Source organism: Sabethes cyaneus, chromosome 1 (assembly GCF_943734655.1).
Source record: "Sabethes cyaneus chromosome 1, idSabCyanKW18_F2, whole genome shotgun sequence".
In the NCBI taxonomy this organism is placed as follows: Eukaryota; Metazoa; Arthropoda; class Insecta; order Diptera; family Culicidae; genus Sabethes; species Sabethes cyaneus.
The window spans coordinates 169970146-169990407 of record NC_071353.1 but is presented as its reverse complement, the minus strand read 5'-3'; the positions used below and the strand labels follow the sequence as shown (position 1 = coordinate 169990407).

Here is a 20262-nt window from a genome sequence, read left to right as displayed (position 1 = left end):
TGAAGGACAATTTAGTATTCGTCGCATCTATACTAAATGGGACTCTAATTAGCACATCACCCACGTGAGTTTGATTCAATGAAACTTCTATTATTAAACACCTGTATATATCAAAGCGCTACAAAAGTTCTTTTGTACGGCTTTAGTATATAAATCTCGAGCTTGATGGATTGGCTTCGACGTGGTATGCGAATATGTGAATGAATGGCGTGAATCATGTACATATTTATCAACAAACCAACATTATTAGCCTTCGTTCATCGCAGGTTCGTTTAAATACAACAATTTGCAAAAGATACAGTATCGTGTCAACCATCGAATCGATAGAGACGAGACAAGTTCGATCTCGAATGTTGTTTCGCAATTTGGTGCTCCTTCAAGCGTTCGCAACTGGTTTTCGGCGCAGCTCTCCAGGTATCGAAATGTTATTAAATGGTAGATTAATTTATGTTTTCGACTATCGTATCGAAGTATTTTGATGCATTTTTACCTCAGAAATAGTGCAAGATCTCGCTAGCCAGTATGATAACATAAAAGCAGCAAAGATTAAGAGCAAAATTAGAAGTGGAATGTGGAAGTAAGATCAATGCTACACAGGTGATTATTGTGCAGTGATATGAGTACGAGTGATCTTTATCAAAAACGTGTTATATTGGTTACATTCAATTTGCCGGCTGTGCTTACAAAACACAAAATTGCCTTTTATTTCCTATATGAAGGGACAGTGCAGCGTGTTAATCATGTCATGTTACAGTGCTCACCGCTGGTGATGCTGCCAACAAGCCGAATAGATAAACAAAGAACGAGACTCCAAATTAATCCTAATACTCCATCACAAGAGATTGCATTGCAGGACCAGTGCTCCCTCTGGTGTCATTAGCCACTTCACTAATTGGGATTAAACTGAAATTTTTCGGAATTTTGAACGGATATGGTCACGTTTTTTTAGAAGCAAAACGCCTTGGTGCTGTATTCCTCTTCCGGAACTTGACCTTCTGTGACTTCGCAACTGACTATTAAAAGTGCAGGACAATTCCGGGGCTAGTTCTACGATCCTATTGACGCCTACAGCCTCCCGCAGTCGAGATTCGAACATGCGACAACTGGCTTATTAGACCACCGTTGTACCTCGAAACCACCTAGGGGGCCTTTGAGAATATATTTGTACATCTTACAGATACTATTTGGAATATGCAAAACCACGACTTAGCCTTCCGAAGGATCTTGAACATCCATTAAATTTTTGTTTCTGTGAAGTCTACCCATAGCGTCAACAGTCTCTTGCAAGTAACTTAGGCTTAGTAGTTGGCGAAATATAACCCAGATAACACAAGATCGTAATAGAAAGTGCACATTAAGTAGTATGCATGTCAATTTTACATTGGAATTGCATAATGATTAGAGTATGTCAAGGCGCAGTGTACAATAAGTTGTTTTGCGGTCGTGCGTGTCGTCATATACAACTTATTGCTGTAAATTGTAAAGCAGTATAGATGACTAACATTTAGTTATATCTTAATCGTATATTGAGGATTATTAAGTTGCGTGTTCCAAAAATTGTTGTATAGAATGCAAGATAGAATTATCAAAAATTTTGCACGTATATTGCCTCCACTTTGGTACTTATATGTTCTTATGTGGTGTGAAATATAACTTTTTCGTGCAACCGAAATATATAAACCAAATTGTTTACTGGGAAGTAAAGTGAACAAACCATGCTATTGGTGACTTTCACTTTTCCATCAAATCTTCTATCAACTGTTCATTTTTTCCTAACTCTCACTGACATAACTTTGTTTATTTTCTCCCGTCAACCATCGCGGTCAACTTAAGTTAGTTGCTCGAGGGCGTCACCAGTGTGGCCATTCCCCGGCCTGTAACCCTACGCCGGAAGTCCAATCCGGATCAGAGTTACCTTCCGAAACCTCCATCATGGTTAGTCATGCCATCGCTCGCTTGCAACGTCCTTTTTTCGTTGGTACCCGTGCCTGTCGGATCTTTCCATCACCAGACACAATGGGTTCCTCTACGACACCACATCCTCCAAGTCTCTGGCTCGCAAAGGTTTAGTTTCGCCCAACCACTTAGTCGCCTCATTCAACGCTGGATCTTTTTCCAGCTTCCGCCGAACTGCATTCATCCTCCGAACGGCCGTCGGATAGCTATCGGTAAATCGGCGTGTATTTCCTCTCCTCAGTAACCCCGTTTCAAAACGATGCCCTACTCTTCTCTTCGTCACCTCAAGGATTTCACAAGCACGTTTCTCACGAACTGGTTCCGGTGGAGTGAATGAAGTAACCGCTGCATCTTCCAATATATACTGATCCCGCATCACGGCCTGCAGCCCCTGGCTGCTGACAGTTTGAAATGAATGCAGATTCAAGTGGGTCTGAATGTACGACTTTCGCTTCTCTGAACCATTGACTGACCATCCAAATTCCGACCGAACTGCGATCGACTCACGAGACTTGTCGATTCTTTACTCCAACGCACAGTGGTTCAAACAGCGAAATACGTGATCGTGTGTTATTGCGCCGAAACGTGAAGTTTTTCGCATGTAGTGTCTTTAGGAACATTTCTCGGTATAATAGGCCCCTTCTTGTGAGAGAAATCTTTGGGTGATTAATTCCCTTAAAAGTGAGATACGAAATTTATTTTCCCGTATATTCGAGATACAGGTGTGGTACTTTCGGCAAAGTTGTAGTAAATATTATTACAAACAACTTTGTCAAAGACACCATACTTGTATCTCTTCATGGAAATTATCTATTAAGCGTTATTCGTGGACAAACCCTTTAAAACAGTTTTTAATCCCCAACTTATTCTGGTCAATTTTTACGTGTTCATAGTGTTATAGAAAGTTGTTTATCTTGCTAAAATCAACGTTTCTGTAGAACATTATTATATGTTATTTTCCAAAGTTTCGGAGATTTTGAGCTTTTTTGGTGAAAAATAGCACTTCTTTGAGCTTAAATATTTCCCAAGGTGGCAAATGGTGGCAGATCAAACAACTCCTACCTAAAAGTACAACAAAAAACCTATAAAAGCAAGTGTCAACTGACTGTATCTGTTTGTATCCGAAAAAGTTATAGTTGTTTTAAAAATCCATCTCAGTCATGTTTACAGAACAATTAAACTGTACTTCGGATGCAATAAACGCCATTTTGTTTACGTTGACAATCTCTTTCTAACAAGTTAAGTTACCAGCAATTTTTTCGCCTATTTTCGAGTTGAAAATGAATGTAGACTTAAAATTGACGCAATTAATAAGAGAAAAGCTTCCAAATAACTAACTTAAGTCTATTTTGTTCAATTTTGCATTGCTCTCTCCTTCCGCATTTTTCCAAAACAACATTTGATGATGAGTTATCTCACCTACACCTTTATTTAACATAATTAACTATATATGACGTACTGCTTACTTAGTCATTCTGAGAAAAGTCGGTCTTTCTTGACTGTTGTTGAAAGTTGGTCATTTGGATTTCAGCCATTCGTGATTCGACCATTTATGTTTCGGCCATTCGGTACCAGCCAGAGTGTGTTCTTTTGAAAAGACATCAATCGAAGGAATTAAACAAAATAGGCATAAGTAAGTTATTTGGAAGCTTTTCTCTTATTAATTGCGTTAAATAATTTTAAGTCTACATTCATTTTCGACTCGAAAATAGGCGAAAAAATGGCTGGTAACTTAACTTGTTAGAAAGAGATTGTCAACGTAAACAAAATGGCGTTTATTGCATCCGAAGTACAGTTTAATTGTTCTGTAAACATGACTGAGATGGATTTTTAAAACAACTATAACTTTTTCGGATACAAACAGATACAGTCAGTTGACACTTGCTTTTATAGGTTTTTTGTTGTACTTTTAGGTAGGAGTTGTTTGATCTGCCACCATTTGCCACCTTGGGAAATATTTAAGCTCAAAGAAGTGCTATTTTTCACCAAAAAAGCTCAAAATCTCCGAAACTTTGGAAAATAACATATAATAATGTTCTACAGAAACGTTGATTTTAGCAAGATAAACAACTTTCTATAACACTATGAACACGTAAAAATTGACCAGAATAAGTTGGGGATTAAAAACTGTTTTAAAGAGTTTGTCCACGAATAACGCTTAATAGATAATTTCCATGAAGAGATACAAGTATGGTGTCTTTGACAAAGTTGTTTGTAATAATATTTACTACAACTTTGCCGAAAGTACCACACCTGTATCTCGAATATACGGGAAAATAAATTTCGTATCTCACTTTTAAGGGAATTAATCACCCAAAGATTTCTCTCACAAGAAGGGGCCTGTTATACCGAGAAATGTTCCTAAAGACACTACATACGAAAAACTTCACGTTTCGGCACAATTACACACGATCACGTATTTCGCTGTTTGAACCACTGTGCAACGGCGCGAACAAATGTAGATTGTCTAAACCGATCAGAATGGTAGGCAACGCTTGTGGATTGTCTTCTACGGGAATTCCAGCCAAATGCTGGTAGTGGCTCACAACATCCGCGAAGCGTACGTTCTGCTTCGGCGGCTGCAATTCCGACACTGTTCTGGTGTTAAACAACGGAAACTTTTCCCTCGATCCTCTCGCTGAAACCATCAATTCCACCTTCCTGCAATGATTTTTAACGCAGTTGATATTACCGGTCCAAGTGACGATTAGAGGCTCTAGCATACCTGTAGGGAACGAGCCGAGTTAGATGAATCAGCGTAAAACAAATCTAATGAAACTGAATTATTTACTTGAGTGTAACTGAAACCCCTTGCATAGGAAGAATACCGTCATACGAACGATGAGAGACTAGGAGAGAAATGAATCGTTCAATATGAGACTTACGCATACTGTGGCATGATATAGCATGCTCTAAACAAGTCAGTTTTTGGACGAACGTAGACTTTGACGGACGTTGTTCCGTATTCCGGAGGGCTCGGTTGGAAATAACCGACGGACACGACATTGGCGTAGTGCTCCCAAATTGTGAGTATGTTAAGTTGAATATAATAGTGGCGTCTGTCAAACGCCTGTTCGAGAAAATTAAAAAAGATGCTTGTGCGCATCTGGCTGTTTTCTGAACTGCCTCTGTGAAGGCTTTTTTTGCGTGTGTGATTGCGTGCCTCCGGGAAGGCAGAATGGTTTGCTGAAACACGCTGGTATGCGTAGTTTGAACGCCTCTGGGAAGGCTGTACAAAATCGTTTGTGTACGATAGCTCCCCTGAGAGGGACTTTTAGTAACTCGCTTGTGTGCGTCTTTCTTTATACGCTGGTGTGCGCGAAAAGATGCTTGTGCGCATCTGGTTGTCTTCGGAACTGCCTCTGTGAGGGCTGTTTTTTGCACATGCTTGCGTGTGTGATTTGCGAGTATGATTCGCGTGCCTCCGGGAAGGCAGAATGGTTTACTGAAACACGCTGGTATGCGTAGTTTAATCGCCTCTGGGAAGGCTGTGCAAAATCGTTTGCATACGATAGCTCCTCTGAGAGGGACTTTTAGTAACTCGCTCTTGTATGCGTCTTATTTTGTTGGAATACGCTGGTGTGCGCGGATTACGCGCAAAATGGTTTACTGAAACACGCTGGTACGCGTAGTTTAATTGCCTCTGGGAAGGCTGTGCAAAATCGTTTGCATACGATAGCTCCCCTGAGAGGGACTTTTAGTAACTCGCTTGTGTGCGTCTTACTTTATTGGAATACGATGGTGTGCGCGAAAAGATGCTTGTGCGCATCAGGCTGTTTTCTGAACTGCCTCTGTGAAGGCTGTTTTTTGAACATATGTGTTTTGCGTGTGTGATTGCGTACCTCCGGGAAGGCAGAATGGTTCACTGAAACACGCTGGTATGCGTAGTTTAATCGCCTCTGGGAAGGCTGTGCAAAATCGTTTGCATACGATAGCTCCTCTGAGAGGGACTTTTAGTAACTCGCTCTTGTATGCGTCTTATTTTGTTGGAATACGCTGGTGTGCGCGGATTACGCGCAAAATGGTTTACTGAAACACGCTGGTATGCGTTGTTTGATCGCCTCTGAGAAGGCTGTGCGAAATCGTTTGTGTACGAAAGCTCCCCTGAGTGGGACTTTTAGTAACTCGCTTGTGTGCGCCAGACTTTATTGGAATACGCTGGTGTGCGCGTATTAGTAGCGTCTGGCAAAGTTCATCTGAGAAAGTTGAAAACATGCTTGTGCGCATCTGGTTATTTTTTAGCTGCCTCTGTAAGGGCGACTTTTTGTATATGCTTTGTGTGTGATTCGCGTGCTAAAACACGCTGGTATGCGTAGTTTGATCGCCTCTGGGAAGACAGTGCAAATTTGTTTGTATGCGATTGCTCCCCTGAGAGGGACTTTTAGTAACTCGCTTGGGTGCGCCTGCCTTTTCGGAATACGGTGGTGTGGGCGTATTAGCGGTGTCTGGTAAACGTTCATCGGAGAAAGTTGAAAAGATGCTTGTATGTTGTATGCATCTGGTTATTTTTTTAGCTGCCTCTGTGAGGGCTACTTTTTGCATATGCTTCGTCGAAAAACACGAATCTGATCCTGATATCTTTTAGCTGCCTCTGTGAGGGCTACTTTTTGCATATGCTTCGTGTGTGATTCGCGTGCCTCTAGGAAGGTAGAAATAGAATAGTTTACTGAAACACGCTGATATACGTAGTTTGATCTGGCCTGTAGAAAATCGCTTGTGTGCGAAGGTTTCCCTGAGAGCTGATGATGAAAATGATGATTGCAATGACGGAAATAGTTATGGTAATGACAAAACTGATTCTGGTGATATTGAAAGTAAGGATTGCAATGAAGAAAATAATTATAATAATGACTAAAGTGATGATGAAAATGAGGTAAATGATTATGGTAATATCGAATCTGACGTATGTGATGGCTGTAATGACGAATATAAAGATAGAAATGAAGTAAATGATGATGGCAATGACGAATCTGATGAAAGAGATGATTGTAAAGACGAAACGAAAGCGATGATGCTAATAACGAAAATGACGATGGTAATGCCAAAATAGCAATGGTAATGACGAAAATGATGAGGGTAATAATGAAAATGATAATGGTAATGACGACAATGATAGTATTGATGATAGAAAATGATGACGATAAAAATGATAGTGATAATGACGTAAATGATGATGGTAATGTCAAAAAATATGCAGACGATATTGACGATTTGGTTATTTCAATGATGTTAGTTTTGTTGACCTGGATGATAATCATTTTGATCATTTTGATGATGCTGATGATTTTGAAGTCGTGGATAATGTTGACGGTTTAGATAATGATGACTATTTGATGAAGATGTTGATATAGATGTTGATTTTAATTATTTCGATGGCGTGAATGATGATTTTGAACGTTTTGATGATGTTGATGATTTTAATTATGTTAACGATTTTAATTATGTTAACGATTTTAATTATGATGATGGTAATGGTAATTATAATGGTAATGACGAAATTGATAGTGGTAATGATTAAAACGATGCGGATGTCAAAAATGATGATGGTCATAAGTTTTTTTTGGTCAATTAATCAGAAGAGTAGAGGAGGGGGTGAATGTAGGGAACGAGCCGAGTTAGATGAATCAGCGTAAAACAAATCTAATGAAACTGAATTATTTACTTGAGTGTAACTGAAACCCCTTGCATAGGAAGAATACCGTCATACGAACGATGAGAGACTAGGAGAGAAATGAATCGTTCAATATGAGACTTACGCATACTGTGGCATGATATAGCATGCTCTAAACAAGTCAGTTTTTGGACGAACGTAGACTTTGACGGACGTTGTTCCGTATTCCGGAGGGCTCGGTTGGAAATAACCGACGGACACGACAATACCTTCTGCCCTCAGCAGGCTAGCCACTGAATCATCCACCAACGTTGCCGAGGACCCCTCATCAAGAAACGCCACAGTATTTAACTGTCGATTTCCCGCATAGAGCGTAACCTGCATCGTGCGAAAAATTATCGAGCATCTCTCATCGTTGTTATCAGCTTTCTGCAATTGAATCGACTCTTCCACTCGGTGTAACAGAGGATGATGGTTTCCTTGACAATTTTACACTGCGCATCGCAAATTTAACACGCAACGCCCGTTGCCGTGTTTCTGGAGGCAGCGTTCGCTTAGGCCCTGCTTCTCGACGTCGTGCAACCGCTTCGCGATATTCATTCGCCTAAACTCATCACAAAACTTCATAAGATGGCCCTACCGCTCACAGATCCAGCACACTTTACTGTTCGACTCACTTCGAAATCCATCATTCCACCTTTGTTCCGATTCGTGAACATGCACAAACTCTCTACTTTTAGGGTTTCCTCTCCCAGAGTGGCTGGATTCGCTGATCGACAACCCGATAAACTCCGCCACCTCATCGGACACAATTACGTTCATGAACTTCGTAAACATTCGCAGCCGGCTCTCAACCTTGTTGCGCTTATACCGCACCCAATCGAGTTTGTAAGATGGCGGCAGTTTGTCTACTAACTCCTGCGTCAGCATCGGGTTGTTCAGATGATCTTGTAGATGGGCAGCCTCGAGCTGATCGCACAGTTGCTTGACCGTTATCCCAATCTGAAAGAAAATTTCCAAACGATCCGGTCTTGGTGATGGTGCATTCTTCACCTTCGCCAGCAAAGTCTTAAGCAACTTCTTCGGCTTGCCGAACAGATTTCAAAGGTATTGAACCACATCTGGAACGGAATCCGGCTTCACCAACAGACTCCTAACTGCTTCAAGCGCATCACCCATCAAGCAGTCCTGTAACCGCTTAAGACTCTCTAGATTCGAAAATCCGCAAGTTTATGTCGTATATTCAAAACTGCTAATGAACAGGGGCCAAACTTCGGATTCCCCCCTGAACTTAGGCAGACTATGGGACACCGCCTTCCGAGCGGCCAACTGGTCCCTTGAGGTTCGACCGTGGCTCGTAGTACGGATGCTACCATGAATACTACCTCTAGCATTCTTTTCGGATACAGCACCGCATGTACTCCCGTCATTATCTACCTCGCTGCCTTCTGTACAGGCGCGTCATCCTTCAGCGCGTGCACCCTCTAAATGCTATCGTCTATTTCCCTTCGAATAGCATTTCTTTTACTCAGGAACTCTTTTTCTGCGGCAAGCTGCTTCTCCAGCACTTTCCGCTCCTGTTCCAGTTGTAATTCTTCCATCTCACGCCGGAACTGGAGTTCCTGTTCACGCATCTCCCACTCTTGCTGCATTTGCATTTGTGTCATTCCACGTTCTGACGTGTGGTACTGCGCATCTTGACCGCCAGCTCAACGTTGTCCTCATCCATCACCATCCTACATTCATCGTCAAACCAATCGTTCCGCTGATTCCGGGCCACATTCCCGATGGAGCTCTCCGCTACACTGCTAATGGCTGTTTTGATGGTGTTCCAACAGTCCTCGAGCGGGCTTCGTCCAGCTCGTCCACTTGCGGCAGCGCAGCTTCGAGTAAGTGCGCTTGGTTTACGCCGACGTCCGGCTATTTCAGCCATGCGAGATTCAATCGAGACTGGCGCCGGTACCGAATGTTGTCCCTAACGGAGATTTTTGGGCACATCGTAACGTGTCGTAACCATCACTTCGCTGTGTGCGTGAAACGGTGCTGCCACCTGCCCAAGTTTATTCTATTTGTGAAACAGAATAGGAATTTGTCGAAGAGCGCAAAGAATAGACTATACCTTGCCCAAATCGTCACAAACTTTCCATATGACAGTTCTATGAGTGTACACAGTTGATCAAAACGTGGTCGATCTGTGATTCTGTCTAATTTGGGGACCTTGTTCGCTTGTGTTGGCGTCGATGGTGGAAGAACTTACTACGTACAGCTTTGTTCTTCGAGGCGGCAAAGTCGATAAGCCTTGGGTCCTTTTCGTTGGTCAGCAGGTGTGCGCTGAACCCTCCCATCTGTAAATTACCAGGTTTCGTATTCTACTAAGACGCTCCAAAAACTTCTGTCGACTCTCCCATTATCGGTTTGCATCCTCCTCATGGCCGACCTGAGCATCGAAACCCCAAATGACGATCTCGATATCATGTTTTAGGCAGCGGCAACCTCAGCTTTCATCGTGGTTGGTTACCTGACCGTCACCAAGGTTATTCATACCCCGATTGGTACCACGAGGAGGTAGCGTAGGAGTTGCTTGATAAGCGACTGTGAACCACTGTAGTGTCTATCAGATGGGTACGGGTGCGCAAGGTACCGACTTACTTACTTACTTATGTGTCCATGTCCGCTGGTCCGGCAGAACAAAGGAAAGCAATCACAGATCTCCACCGCCGACGGTTACCCACCATAGCTTTTACCTGTCGCAAGGGAAGGTTCTCATCTGCAGCCCAGATATTGTTGGCTAAGTTGCGTCGCCATGTGGGTCTACCTTTGCTGCGCTATCCTTGCGGACTCCAATCGAGTGCGTCTCTGCAGAGCTCGTACGCTCCTTTCCTCAAGGTGTGCCCGATCCACTTGCACCTACGTTCTCAGATTTCTGAGGCTATCGGCCATTGACATCGGCATCGACGATAGAGTTCCTCGTTTAATATTCAGTTATCATGCAACTAGGTTCAAATAGTATAACACAGGCAGCGATTAGTTAATACATGGAGTTACGATGAACTATCGGCGTTCCGCGCTGTTGTTCAAAATGCACAGTCCATTGCTTTAGCTGTTCTGTACGGTCAGTCAGTAACCGACCAGCCCAGTCCTTTAGCGGCGTGTTGGTATTCATTCTGGCACCACTAAGGCGGTGAGAAATATCGTACAACAAACGGACATCACCATTGGCGGAGGCGGCGGTTTCTCCTTCGTCGGTTAGGGAGTTACTCACGGCTCTATTGTCCCGCCTACAAGCTCGTTTAACAGCCCTCTCCAGTTCGTCGTATCGTTGACGGGCAGCTCAATGTCGGCTACCGCCTCTCCGCTTGTTGATCTTCCGCCAACTTTCATCAGAAATCCTCTTCCTTCGTCCGCTGTACAATTTGCCGAGGGTTTCGTCACTGGTTATAACGTAATGGACGTTTTTGAAGCCGGTCCATTGTCCAGACTCGTGATTCTAGTTGTTCGACAAAGACCCTTTCCTTTTCCGGATTCTCAAACCGGCGGACGCCGTAACGACCCCCAACTTTCTTCTCGCGTCGCAGAACATGTGCGACGCACAAGCGTTTCTAAGCGATTGCAAGATGATGGTCGGATGCAAACAGCTCCCCGTTTTCATTTATCTCTGTTAGGCCATGGCATCCAATGACGCGTTTAAGGTCCTCGTTATTTGAGCCAACGTTTGCGTAAGGTCTCTGACCAGTGTTCTGTATCTAGCCACGATTATTCTTTCGTTTATTGGTTCCCACATCATTAGGGTTGTGCCCCTGGGCTCAGTAGGAATCTAACCCCTCTTTCTCGAGTAGCATTGCATTCACCAGTATCCGCCTGCGGCCAGTTTTAGTGCAGCTGCCGATCGCATGTTACCCTACAATGCTTATTATCCAAACACAGAAATTTGACAGACTTTCCATGGGTTATCTTTCAAATATCCAGAACGGAAGCATAACTGTATGCATTGTGTTTGGGCCTTTACATCCCGCTTACGGAAACGTAAACGTTTCGTGCAATGACTTGAAGTCACAGGAAAACACAGAGTTAATATCTATTTACAGATCCTTCTAATTAACTGTTTGAAAATGTTGACAAATTAACAAATCTAATTGATAAGCAAACAGTTCATATAAATAACAAACTGATAAATATTGTTGGATATTGATTAGATTCAATCAACATCAAATCTCTCGTGATCGTCCACTTTAGGCATCGCTGCCGACACATCGAACTCCCGTTCCCCTACGCGAAAAAATAAATCGCTCCAAAACATGCTTTCCACGATACACATATAAATTCTGAAAGATTGGCCGATAACGGCCAAGCAAACCTTACAGGGGAGGTAAAGCAAAAAAAAAAGTTGCCTTCGGTTGATTAAGCCGGTGTGCGGCGCCTGCTGGAAGGTAAGCGGCAAAAACGCGACGGACTTAAGTATTGCTGCTGTTTTGCATGCATATTGGTGAGTGTTTGCAATGCAATGCAAAGCCAACATCGTCTACAGAAAGTTGTTTAGTCAGTTTTCGTTTTTACTCCAGTCGAGTCCACTGCCCACTGCGCAAAATATAAAAAGAAGGTAGCCCAATCTAGGAACAATTTTTGAAGACTACACTAATTAAGTCTACGCATGAAGATAACAAAAACACTGTGTTATCTTGCAACAAAATAAACCACCACCTAGGGTGGTGGGCAATTCAATTGACCGATAACCCCTAGGCTCTCACCTGAAACGAAATACTTACTGATAAATGAATTTCGGTTTTGTTTTCATTATTTCAATAGCGGCTTTCGCCAGCAGCAGCAGCAGTTCCACAAAAGACGACGACAAAACGATGGCAAACACAAGCGTTCATTCGGCCAGCATCGCCGAAGTGCACGAGATGCCGATGGCCGTCATCAACCGTCCCATACCGCCGGTGCTGGACGACGCCAAAGTGCAATCCCTGATGGATACGATTCAGGTAACGATCACCACTTACCTTTATGTAGGTAATTCGAATGTTGTTTTGCAGGATCCCAATCAGACGGAGGCCGTGCCTCCGATCGACGTCCTCTGGATCGAGGGCACCGAAGGTGGTAACTACTATTACAGCTTCGGCGGTTGTCACCGCTTCGAAGCGCACAAGCGTCTCGGTAAACCGACCATCACAGCCAAACTGGTTCGATCGTCGCTAGCGGATTTGCAGCACTATCTGGGCGCAAGCTGTCCGAAAGAGCTGAAATAACCGGAACTACCACCACAAATCACTCAGTCACTAATTTGTAAGGAAATCGTTAAACTGCTTAATCTTTTTATCTAGTTTATTTTTTATATAAAAAAAACACTCAAAATATATATGTACAGCTCCTTCGTGTAAATTTCCGAATTTTTTCTTTAACTGGAAGAAATTTTAAACGAAATCTTTTCAACTGTTGGACGAACCGACGCGAGCCTCAATTTGTTGCAGGTTTTTCACACAACCTTCGGTTAGGACTTCAATTTTCCGATCTGAGCCGATTAATACATCATCTTCGATGCGTAGACCCAGGCCGCGAAATTCTTCGGGGACATCTTTCCGCCAGCGGTTGATATAAATGCCTGTTAGTAGTCATAATTGAATTTTTCACTTTTAAAAATGTTAAAGACAGTGAAGAAAATGCTTACCCGGTTCTACGGTGCATACCATTCCCGCTGTCAGCGGAATACTCCGGGAAATCAGCGGAGTATCGTGTACATCCATGCCCAGATAGTGTGAAACATGATGCGGACAGAACTTATAAGCTGCTCGCGACAAATCTAGCCCCTTCAAGCTTCGTGGTATCAATCCCACCTCCTGCAGATATTTACCAATCTTTGCGCACATCGTGTCGAACAACTGATCCAGTGTTTCTCCATCCTCGTTATGCAAGCAATTCAACAGTTCCTTCTGAACTTGCTCCAGAACTTGATACAACACGCGCTGAGGCTCTGAAAAGTTCCCATTAATCGGCCACGTGCGCGTTATGTCACTGGTGTAGCCCCCATACTCACAACCAGCATCCATCAGAACCATTTCTCCGTCCCGTACAATCTGAGTATTATTGATGTAGTGAATAACCGTTGCGTTGGAACCTCCCGCCACAACGGGCGGGTAAGCCAAGTAGCTTGCCCCAGCCATTCGGCAATGGTAATCCACCTTAGCAAACAACTGGTGTTCGCTCTGCCCCGGTTGACTACTGCCCATCGTTCGATTAATCGCTTCCGAAGCAATTTGACAAGTTTGCCTCATCAAAGCAATCTCCGACGGAGACTTAATAACCCTAAGCTTATGAACCAACCCAGTAGGCGAACACACACTATCCCCCTTATCGATATGGGCCACAACGCGCCGAACATCGTCTAGATTGCACGACTTCTCATCGAACCAAAGCGTCGCACCGGGATGAGCAAACGCATACCGACTCAAGTGCGCCTTCAGATCGGCCACATTCGCTGCTCGATCGACACCAAAAACCTCCGGTGCCAGTTCGACTCCCGTTCGCGGCCCATCCCAAAGTTCCGCGTGACTATCCTTTGGCCGAACAAAAAGTGCACAATGTTCATTGCCATCAGCGTCCAGCTCCAACGTTAGGACACTGTCCGGTTCCAAGCATCCACTGAGATACAGGAAGTCCGAATTTTGACGGAAGACATACGGGATTTTGTCGCTCATGTACTTTTTGCTGGCCGATGGGATTATAATCTGCCAAATAACATTTTTTTAAACAGATCTGTTTCTGAAATTAGAACAAACTTACCAGATGTTCCTTAGCGTCTCGTTTCAAATTGTCTTTGGCGTACTTTCGAACCAATTCAAACAGGGTGCGTCGGCGGGTTTGGATTTCTGCCAAACCCACTCCCGTCACCAGTTCACCGTCCTGTAGCAGATGCGGATGGGTGGACGGCATTGGCTGCCCGTACGATACGGGACGAGATTCCTGAGAGCGGTCCACCGGTTGTGCCCTCGGTAAACCCGGAGGAGCTGCATTCGAAGAGCACTGGCGTCGATCTGCGCGTCAAGTTGTAAATCTATGATTAGCTAAGTTCAAGTCAAATTTATTCGACGCAAAACTTACCCAGGAGGTCACGACGGTTGAAGAACTGAATATTTTGCGTTGCTGCTGGTCGAAAACGGTGACAAATCCGGACAAAATTCATTCCTGCGATGCAACTGTTAGCAATCTCGTACTCGCTTGTTTATATTTTTTATCTATTTCCCGCAGATCGACCAGCAGCCAATCAGCTGATGCTGATATGCGCCTCGCATTGGTTGACTTTTGTAAGGTTCTAGTCGCACTTCACAGACATGAAATGTTTCAAATTCCTTCTGACTGACAAAGTGACAAGCAGCATGACAAGTGAATTATTTCCACTGTGCGTTGCTTTTAAAATTCGCACGTGGCTTTTGCTCGCAGTTGTTTTCGTCGTTTTTCTGTGGAAAAAATCGTTTTTAATTATGTCTCAGGAAAATTTGCCGGATACGGTGCCGCGGTTTCGTTGCTGGAGCAGCCACCCGCGGCCTGCAATGTACACTGGCCGGCAAGGGGATTTGCGTTCTTTGGAAGAAATTGGTAAGTAAAAATTTGCATTAGCAGAAATCCTATGAGTGAATTAGTTTCGTCCGTTGGTAGGCTTTAAAAATTGTACTTACGATGGAACGAAAAGAACAATTATTATTTAAATGGTTTTATAAAACAGCAGAAGTCATCCAAAGAAGGAAAAAGTGAGGTTAATAATCAATTCGTTAATTCAATCAGGTTTACATCTGCGCTAAATTTCTTCGGTTTGATAGCACCCGGGGCAAGGCTGGTTCGTTCCAAACTAAACAAATCTACAAAAACAAACAAGGTTGTCGTACATAGAAGTCGATTTGTGCACATCCTTGCGCTAGCCTTTTTTCAGCGCCTTCCTCCACTGAGCTACTTCTACTGGAGCAGTAAGCAACAGGATTCCTCGCTGCTAATGGCTGCTGCTTCTCTGAAAATCGGCACCAGAACGAGCTCTCAATGTCTGCCGATTTTACAAATTTTAATACGTTATTTCCCCTACCTTCATCAGAACAGCATTTCGCAAGTATTAAATTCTAAATTAAGGTTTCTTCTAATCGTTTCATATTCCTGGCACTCGGTTAAGATATGTTCCACCGGGAGCTATGTTCCACAGAGCTCCCAGCCAACCATGAGTTATCAGAGTATGCCCGATCCTCAATCGGGTCAAGATATTCTGCTCATTTCGATCCTTCCTGTCCTTCCATGTCGCCGTAGATAATTTAACGGGAAATTAGCAGTCATTAACTTTTCGTCGGAGAGCCCAATTCGGAAGTAGCTTTTGGGAATCGATTGCGACTAATTTCACCTTAATCTTTCACAGTTTCACATCCCGAGCTTCATACCACTTTGATTCCCATGCTTGTTCCAGAGTCTTCGTACACCATCGAATCCTACCCACTGCTGATGGAATCTTGAGATTAAGTATTTCGCTTTCTCTTTCTTTGGTGGCCATCGTATCAGCTTCGGCGTTTTCTGAGATTCTGGTATGGTATGACTTGGTATCCAACACAATACAGCATCCTTTCGTCAACTTGACTCCGAAGCGATTATTCGAACGATGGGAAGTAGTTCAAACGTCAGTCAAAAACTTCAATCCTTTCGTTCCATTTTTATTTGAGTCGCTCTGATCCAAGGATAGTTGGTAATACAGTGGAGCATCATTCGTTTGAACGATTCCTCATGCAAACTAATGGGGTTAGTTTTTAATTTGAACAACTGGCAACCCTAAATATGCTGGAACTTGTATGAACTGGCCGCCCTACTCTTTATTATTGTTTGGTGGTTTGATTCACTTGGTAGTTGCAAGCAGTGAATATTTCATTCTCCGATCGGATTTCTATCATAATCGTTGGGAAAACGAAATATGAAACATATTAAACACGATAGACTAGTACAAACAAATCGTATTTATGTGCATTGTCTACATAAGCAAATGATGACATGTTGAGAATGACATTTGAACAATATTTAATTTGCACGTGTTCAGATTAAAAATGGTCAAACGAACGGGGATCGACGTCCACTTCCTTGAATTGCTGATGCAGCTTGCTGAATCCGTAAAGATAATTCTGTTCCGGGGCTATTAAACGGCTGGGTAATGCGTACCATCGGTACCTTGTGCACTGGGCATAAAATAGACCCCACAGTGGTCCACAGCCTCCTACCCTTACCTCCTCGTGGTACCAGCCGGGATACGAGCAACCTCGGTGGAGTTCAAGTAACCAACCCCGGTGGAAACCAAGGTCGTATGCTGACAGGGAAGGAGGGCTCCTTCGAGCGTCGTTGTCCCTCCGGCTGTGAGTTTTTTGCGGGCTTTGCAAGCCTAAACCACTAAAAAATCAAAGCAATGGACTCCGAAAACAACAATAATAACTAATTGGAGCAATCGGCAAAGACCCAGGCGACGAAAACGGACTAACGATTGGAAATTAGGAACATGGAATTGTCGGTCTCGATATTTCCTCGGAAGTACTCACGTGCTTTCTAAAGAAGTGAAGAGCCGCAAGTTCGACATCCTAGCACTGCAGGAGGTATGCTGGAAAGGAACGATGGTATGTACGTATAGAGATGGTCATACCATCTACCAGGGTGCTGGGCACAGCTTTTATAGTGATGGGCGAGATGCAGAAGCGGCTGATCGGGTGATGGCCGATCAACCCCGAATGTGCAGATTAAGAATCAAGGGCCGATTTTAAATATTGGCATAATTAACGTGCACAGCCCTCACCTCGGAAGTACCGATGATGACAAAGACGAATTCTACGCGCAGCTGGAGCGTGAATACGACCGCTGCCCAAGACATGATGTCAAACGAACGAAAACGGCCTCAGATTTGTTGACTTCGCCGCCTCCAAGAACATGGCCATACGTTGTACCTTCTTCCAACATAACCTCTACTATCGGTACACCTGGAGATCACCCAACCAGACAGAATCACAAATCGACCACGTTCCGATAGATGGTCGGCACTTTTCAGACATTATCGACGTCAGAACCTATCCGGGCGCTAACATTGATTCGGATCACTACCTAGTGATGGTAAGAATACGTCAAAAACTATCTGTTGTGAACAACATACGATACCGGCGCCCGCCACGGTATAATCTATTGCGACGAAAGCAACTGGAGGTCGCCGAAAACAATGCGTTATCTCTCCAAACCGCGCTGCCGGAAGAGGGTGAGCTGGATGAAGCCCCTCTTGAGGACTGTTGGAATGCCGTGAAAACAGCCATTAACAGCGTAGCGGAGAATGTCCTAGGCCGTGTGGCACCGAATCGACGTAACGAATGGTTTGACGAGGAATGCCAGCAGATATTGGCTGAGAAGAACGCAGCGCGGGTACAAATGCTGCGAAGAGCCACCCGTCAGAATGTGGAGCGATATAAACAGAAGCGGTGGCAGCAAAATCGACTCTTCAAGAAGAAGCGCCACCAAGAGGGGAAGGAGTGCGAAGAACTCGAACAGCTGTACCGCCTTCACGACACACGGAAGTTTTATCAGAGACTCAACGGATCTCGCGGGCCGAAATGTCCAGAGATAAAGATGGAGGTATCTTTACTCACGACCGTGCGGTGATCGAAAGGTGGAAGCAGCACTACGATGAACACCTGAATGGCGTGCAGGCGGAAAACCATGATAGCGGAGGAAGTGACCACATTGGTGTAGCAAGCAACGAAGATCTGCCACCCCCACCGATAAGGGAAGTTAAAGAAGCTATCCAGCGGATGAAGAACAACAAAGCAGTGGAAAAGGATGGCATTGGAGCGGAACTTATTAAAATGGGCCCGGACAAGTTGACCGGCTGTCTGCATCAACTGGTTGTCAAGATTTGGGATACGGAACGACTACCCGAGGAGTGGAAAGATGGAGTTATCTGCCCTATCTACAAGAAAGGCAATAAGCTGGATTGTGAGAACTACCGAGCGATCACTATTCTGAATGCCGCCTGCAAAGTGCTGTCCCAAGTCATCGATTATCGCCAATAGCCAGAAGTGACCAGGTCGGCTTCATGTAGGGTCGGTCTACAACGGACCAAATCTTCACCCTGCGGCAGATCCTCCAGAAGTGCCGCGAATTCCGAGTCCCCACGCACCACCTCTTCATCGATTTCAAAGCCGCCTATGATAGCGTAAACCGACAAGAGCTACCGAAAATTTTGGACGAAAACGGCTTTCCGGGTAAGCTTACTAGACTTATTATGGCTACGATGGATGGGACCCAGTGCTGTGTGAGAATCTCGGGTAGATTGCCGGACCCATTCGAATCTCGTAGGGGACTTCGACAAGGAGATAGTCTTTCCTGCCTGCTATTCAACATTGCGCAACTGTACAAAACGCTAGTTAGACCGGTTGTCCTCTATGGGCATGGGCACGAAACGTGGACACTGCTAGAAGAGGACCTACGAGCATTAGGAGTTTTCGAACGGCGGGTGCTAAGAACCATCTTTGGCAGAGTGCAAGAGAACGGTGTATGGAGGCGAAGAATGAACCACGAGTTCGCGCGTCTCTCGGGCGAACCTAGTATTCAGAAAGTGGTTACGTTGGGCAGGACATGTTGCTAGAATGCCGGACAACTATCCTGTCGGATCCGGTAGGAACAAGACGAAAAGGGGCACAGCGAGCGAGGTGACAAGACCAGGTGGAGCGAGATCTGGTGAGCACTGGGTGCCTGCGGAACTGAAGACCAGCTGCCATGGACCGAAATAGATGGAGAAATTATACAGCGTTGGCATTGTAAGACGTTAGGCCAATTAAGTAAGTAAGTAATTCTGTTCCGGCTTATGCTTGACTTTAGAACAAGAACTATCGCTTTAGTCTTCCAGAAAAGATAGAGCAACCCTGCAACCATTAGGAATTCGTCGACATCGATTGTTGATTCCATCAACTATGGCAAATCCCGCTTGACCATCTTCCTCCTGATTGGTACTAGAAAAGGTTACACCTGTGGTAACTCCATGTCTGTAAGATTCGCACAAATAAACTCAGCCCATCTGGTTATCGACCATGCTCCCTCGAACCCTCCCTGGACAGTGCTTTCTTCTCGTCCAGCTTGGATGATTTAGCGACAGGCGTCTGGCATGCCAACAGCTGGAAAAAAAGTTCTCCAGACTCAGCACATAGTGCTAATACCGAACTGGTCCGGAAAGCTCCAGAAGTTATTCACAGGATGTCTTTGTAAACTGGTTCTATTATATTTCGGGCACCATTCTAGCTTCTGCTGACAATGTCCTATTCATGGAAAATCATCGGAAGGATAGTAGCGCCTTGGCAATGTACATCAACGTCTTCCTCGGTTTCTCCAGGGATCCTCTGTTCTGGAGTTCGCAACAATTGTATTCGGTTCTTGCACCTCTTCTTGATGATCTTGGCGTGGGTTTCGAATCGGAAATTTTTAGTTAACATAACTCCTTAAACTTTCATGCTCTTCACCTCGAGGATACGCTTCTCGCCCCGACGAATTTTTCGGAGGTTTTGGTACGTATTTTTAGAAATAGAAAAACCCATCTCGACGGCCTAAATGGATACCCATTTCACAGCCTTTTGAAGCACCCTCCTAACAGGCTTGGCATTCAGTCCGGATACAAATAGAATTATATCATCGGCGTAGGCAAAGATTTTCGCTCCATT

General features: G+C 44.2%; 2 protein-coding genes across 2 annotated transcripts; one reads left to right on the top strand and one right to left on the bottom strand.

The window, feature by feature from the left end:
• The first annotated feature begins 319 nt into the window (after positions 1-319).
• LOC128738580 (putative sulfiredoxin) lies at positions 320-12936 on the top strand. The gene is made up of 3 exons (XM_053833830.1): positions 320-414; positions 12371-12549; positions 12601-12936. The coding sequence occupies exons 1-3, from the start codon at positions 351-353 to the stop codon at positions 12811-12813; spliced, it is 456 nt and encodes a 151-aa protein (XP_053689805.1). The 5' UTR covers positions 320-350; the 3' UTR covers positions 12814-12936.
• LOC128738570 (xaa-Pro aminopeptidase 3) lies at positions 12878-14774 on the bottom strand. Its single transcript, XM_053833818.1, has 4 exons — positions 14663-14774; positions 14345-14595; positions 13233-14289; positions 12878-13166 (listed from the first exon to the last, which is right to left on the bottom strand). The coding sequence occupies exons 1-4, from the start codon at positions 14742-14744 to the stop codon at positions 12994-12996; spliced, it is 1563 nt and encodes a 520-aa protein (XP_053689793.1). The 5' UTR covers positions 14745-14774; the 3' UTR covers positions 12878-12993.
• Between the last annotated feature and the right edge of the window lie 5488 nt (positions 14775-20262).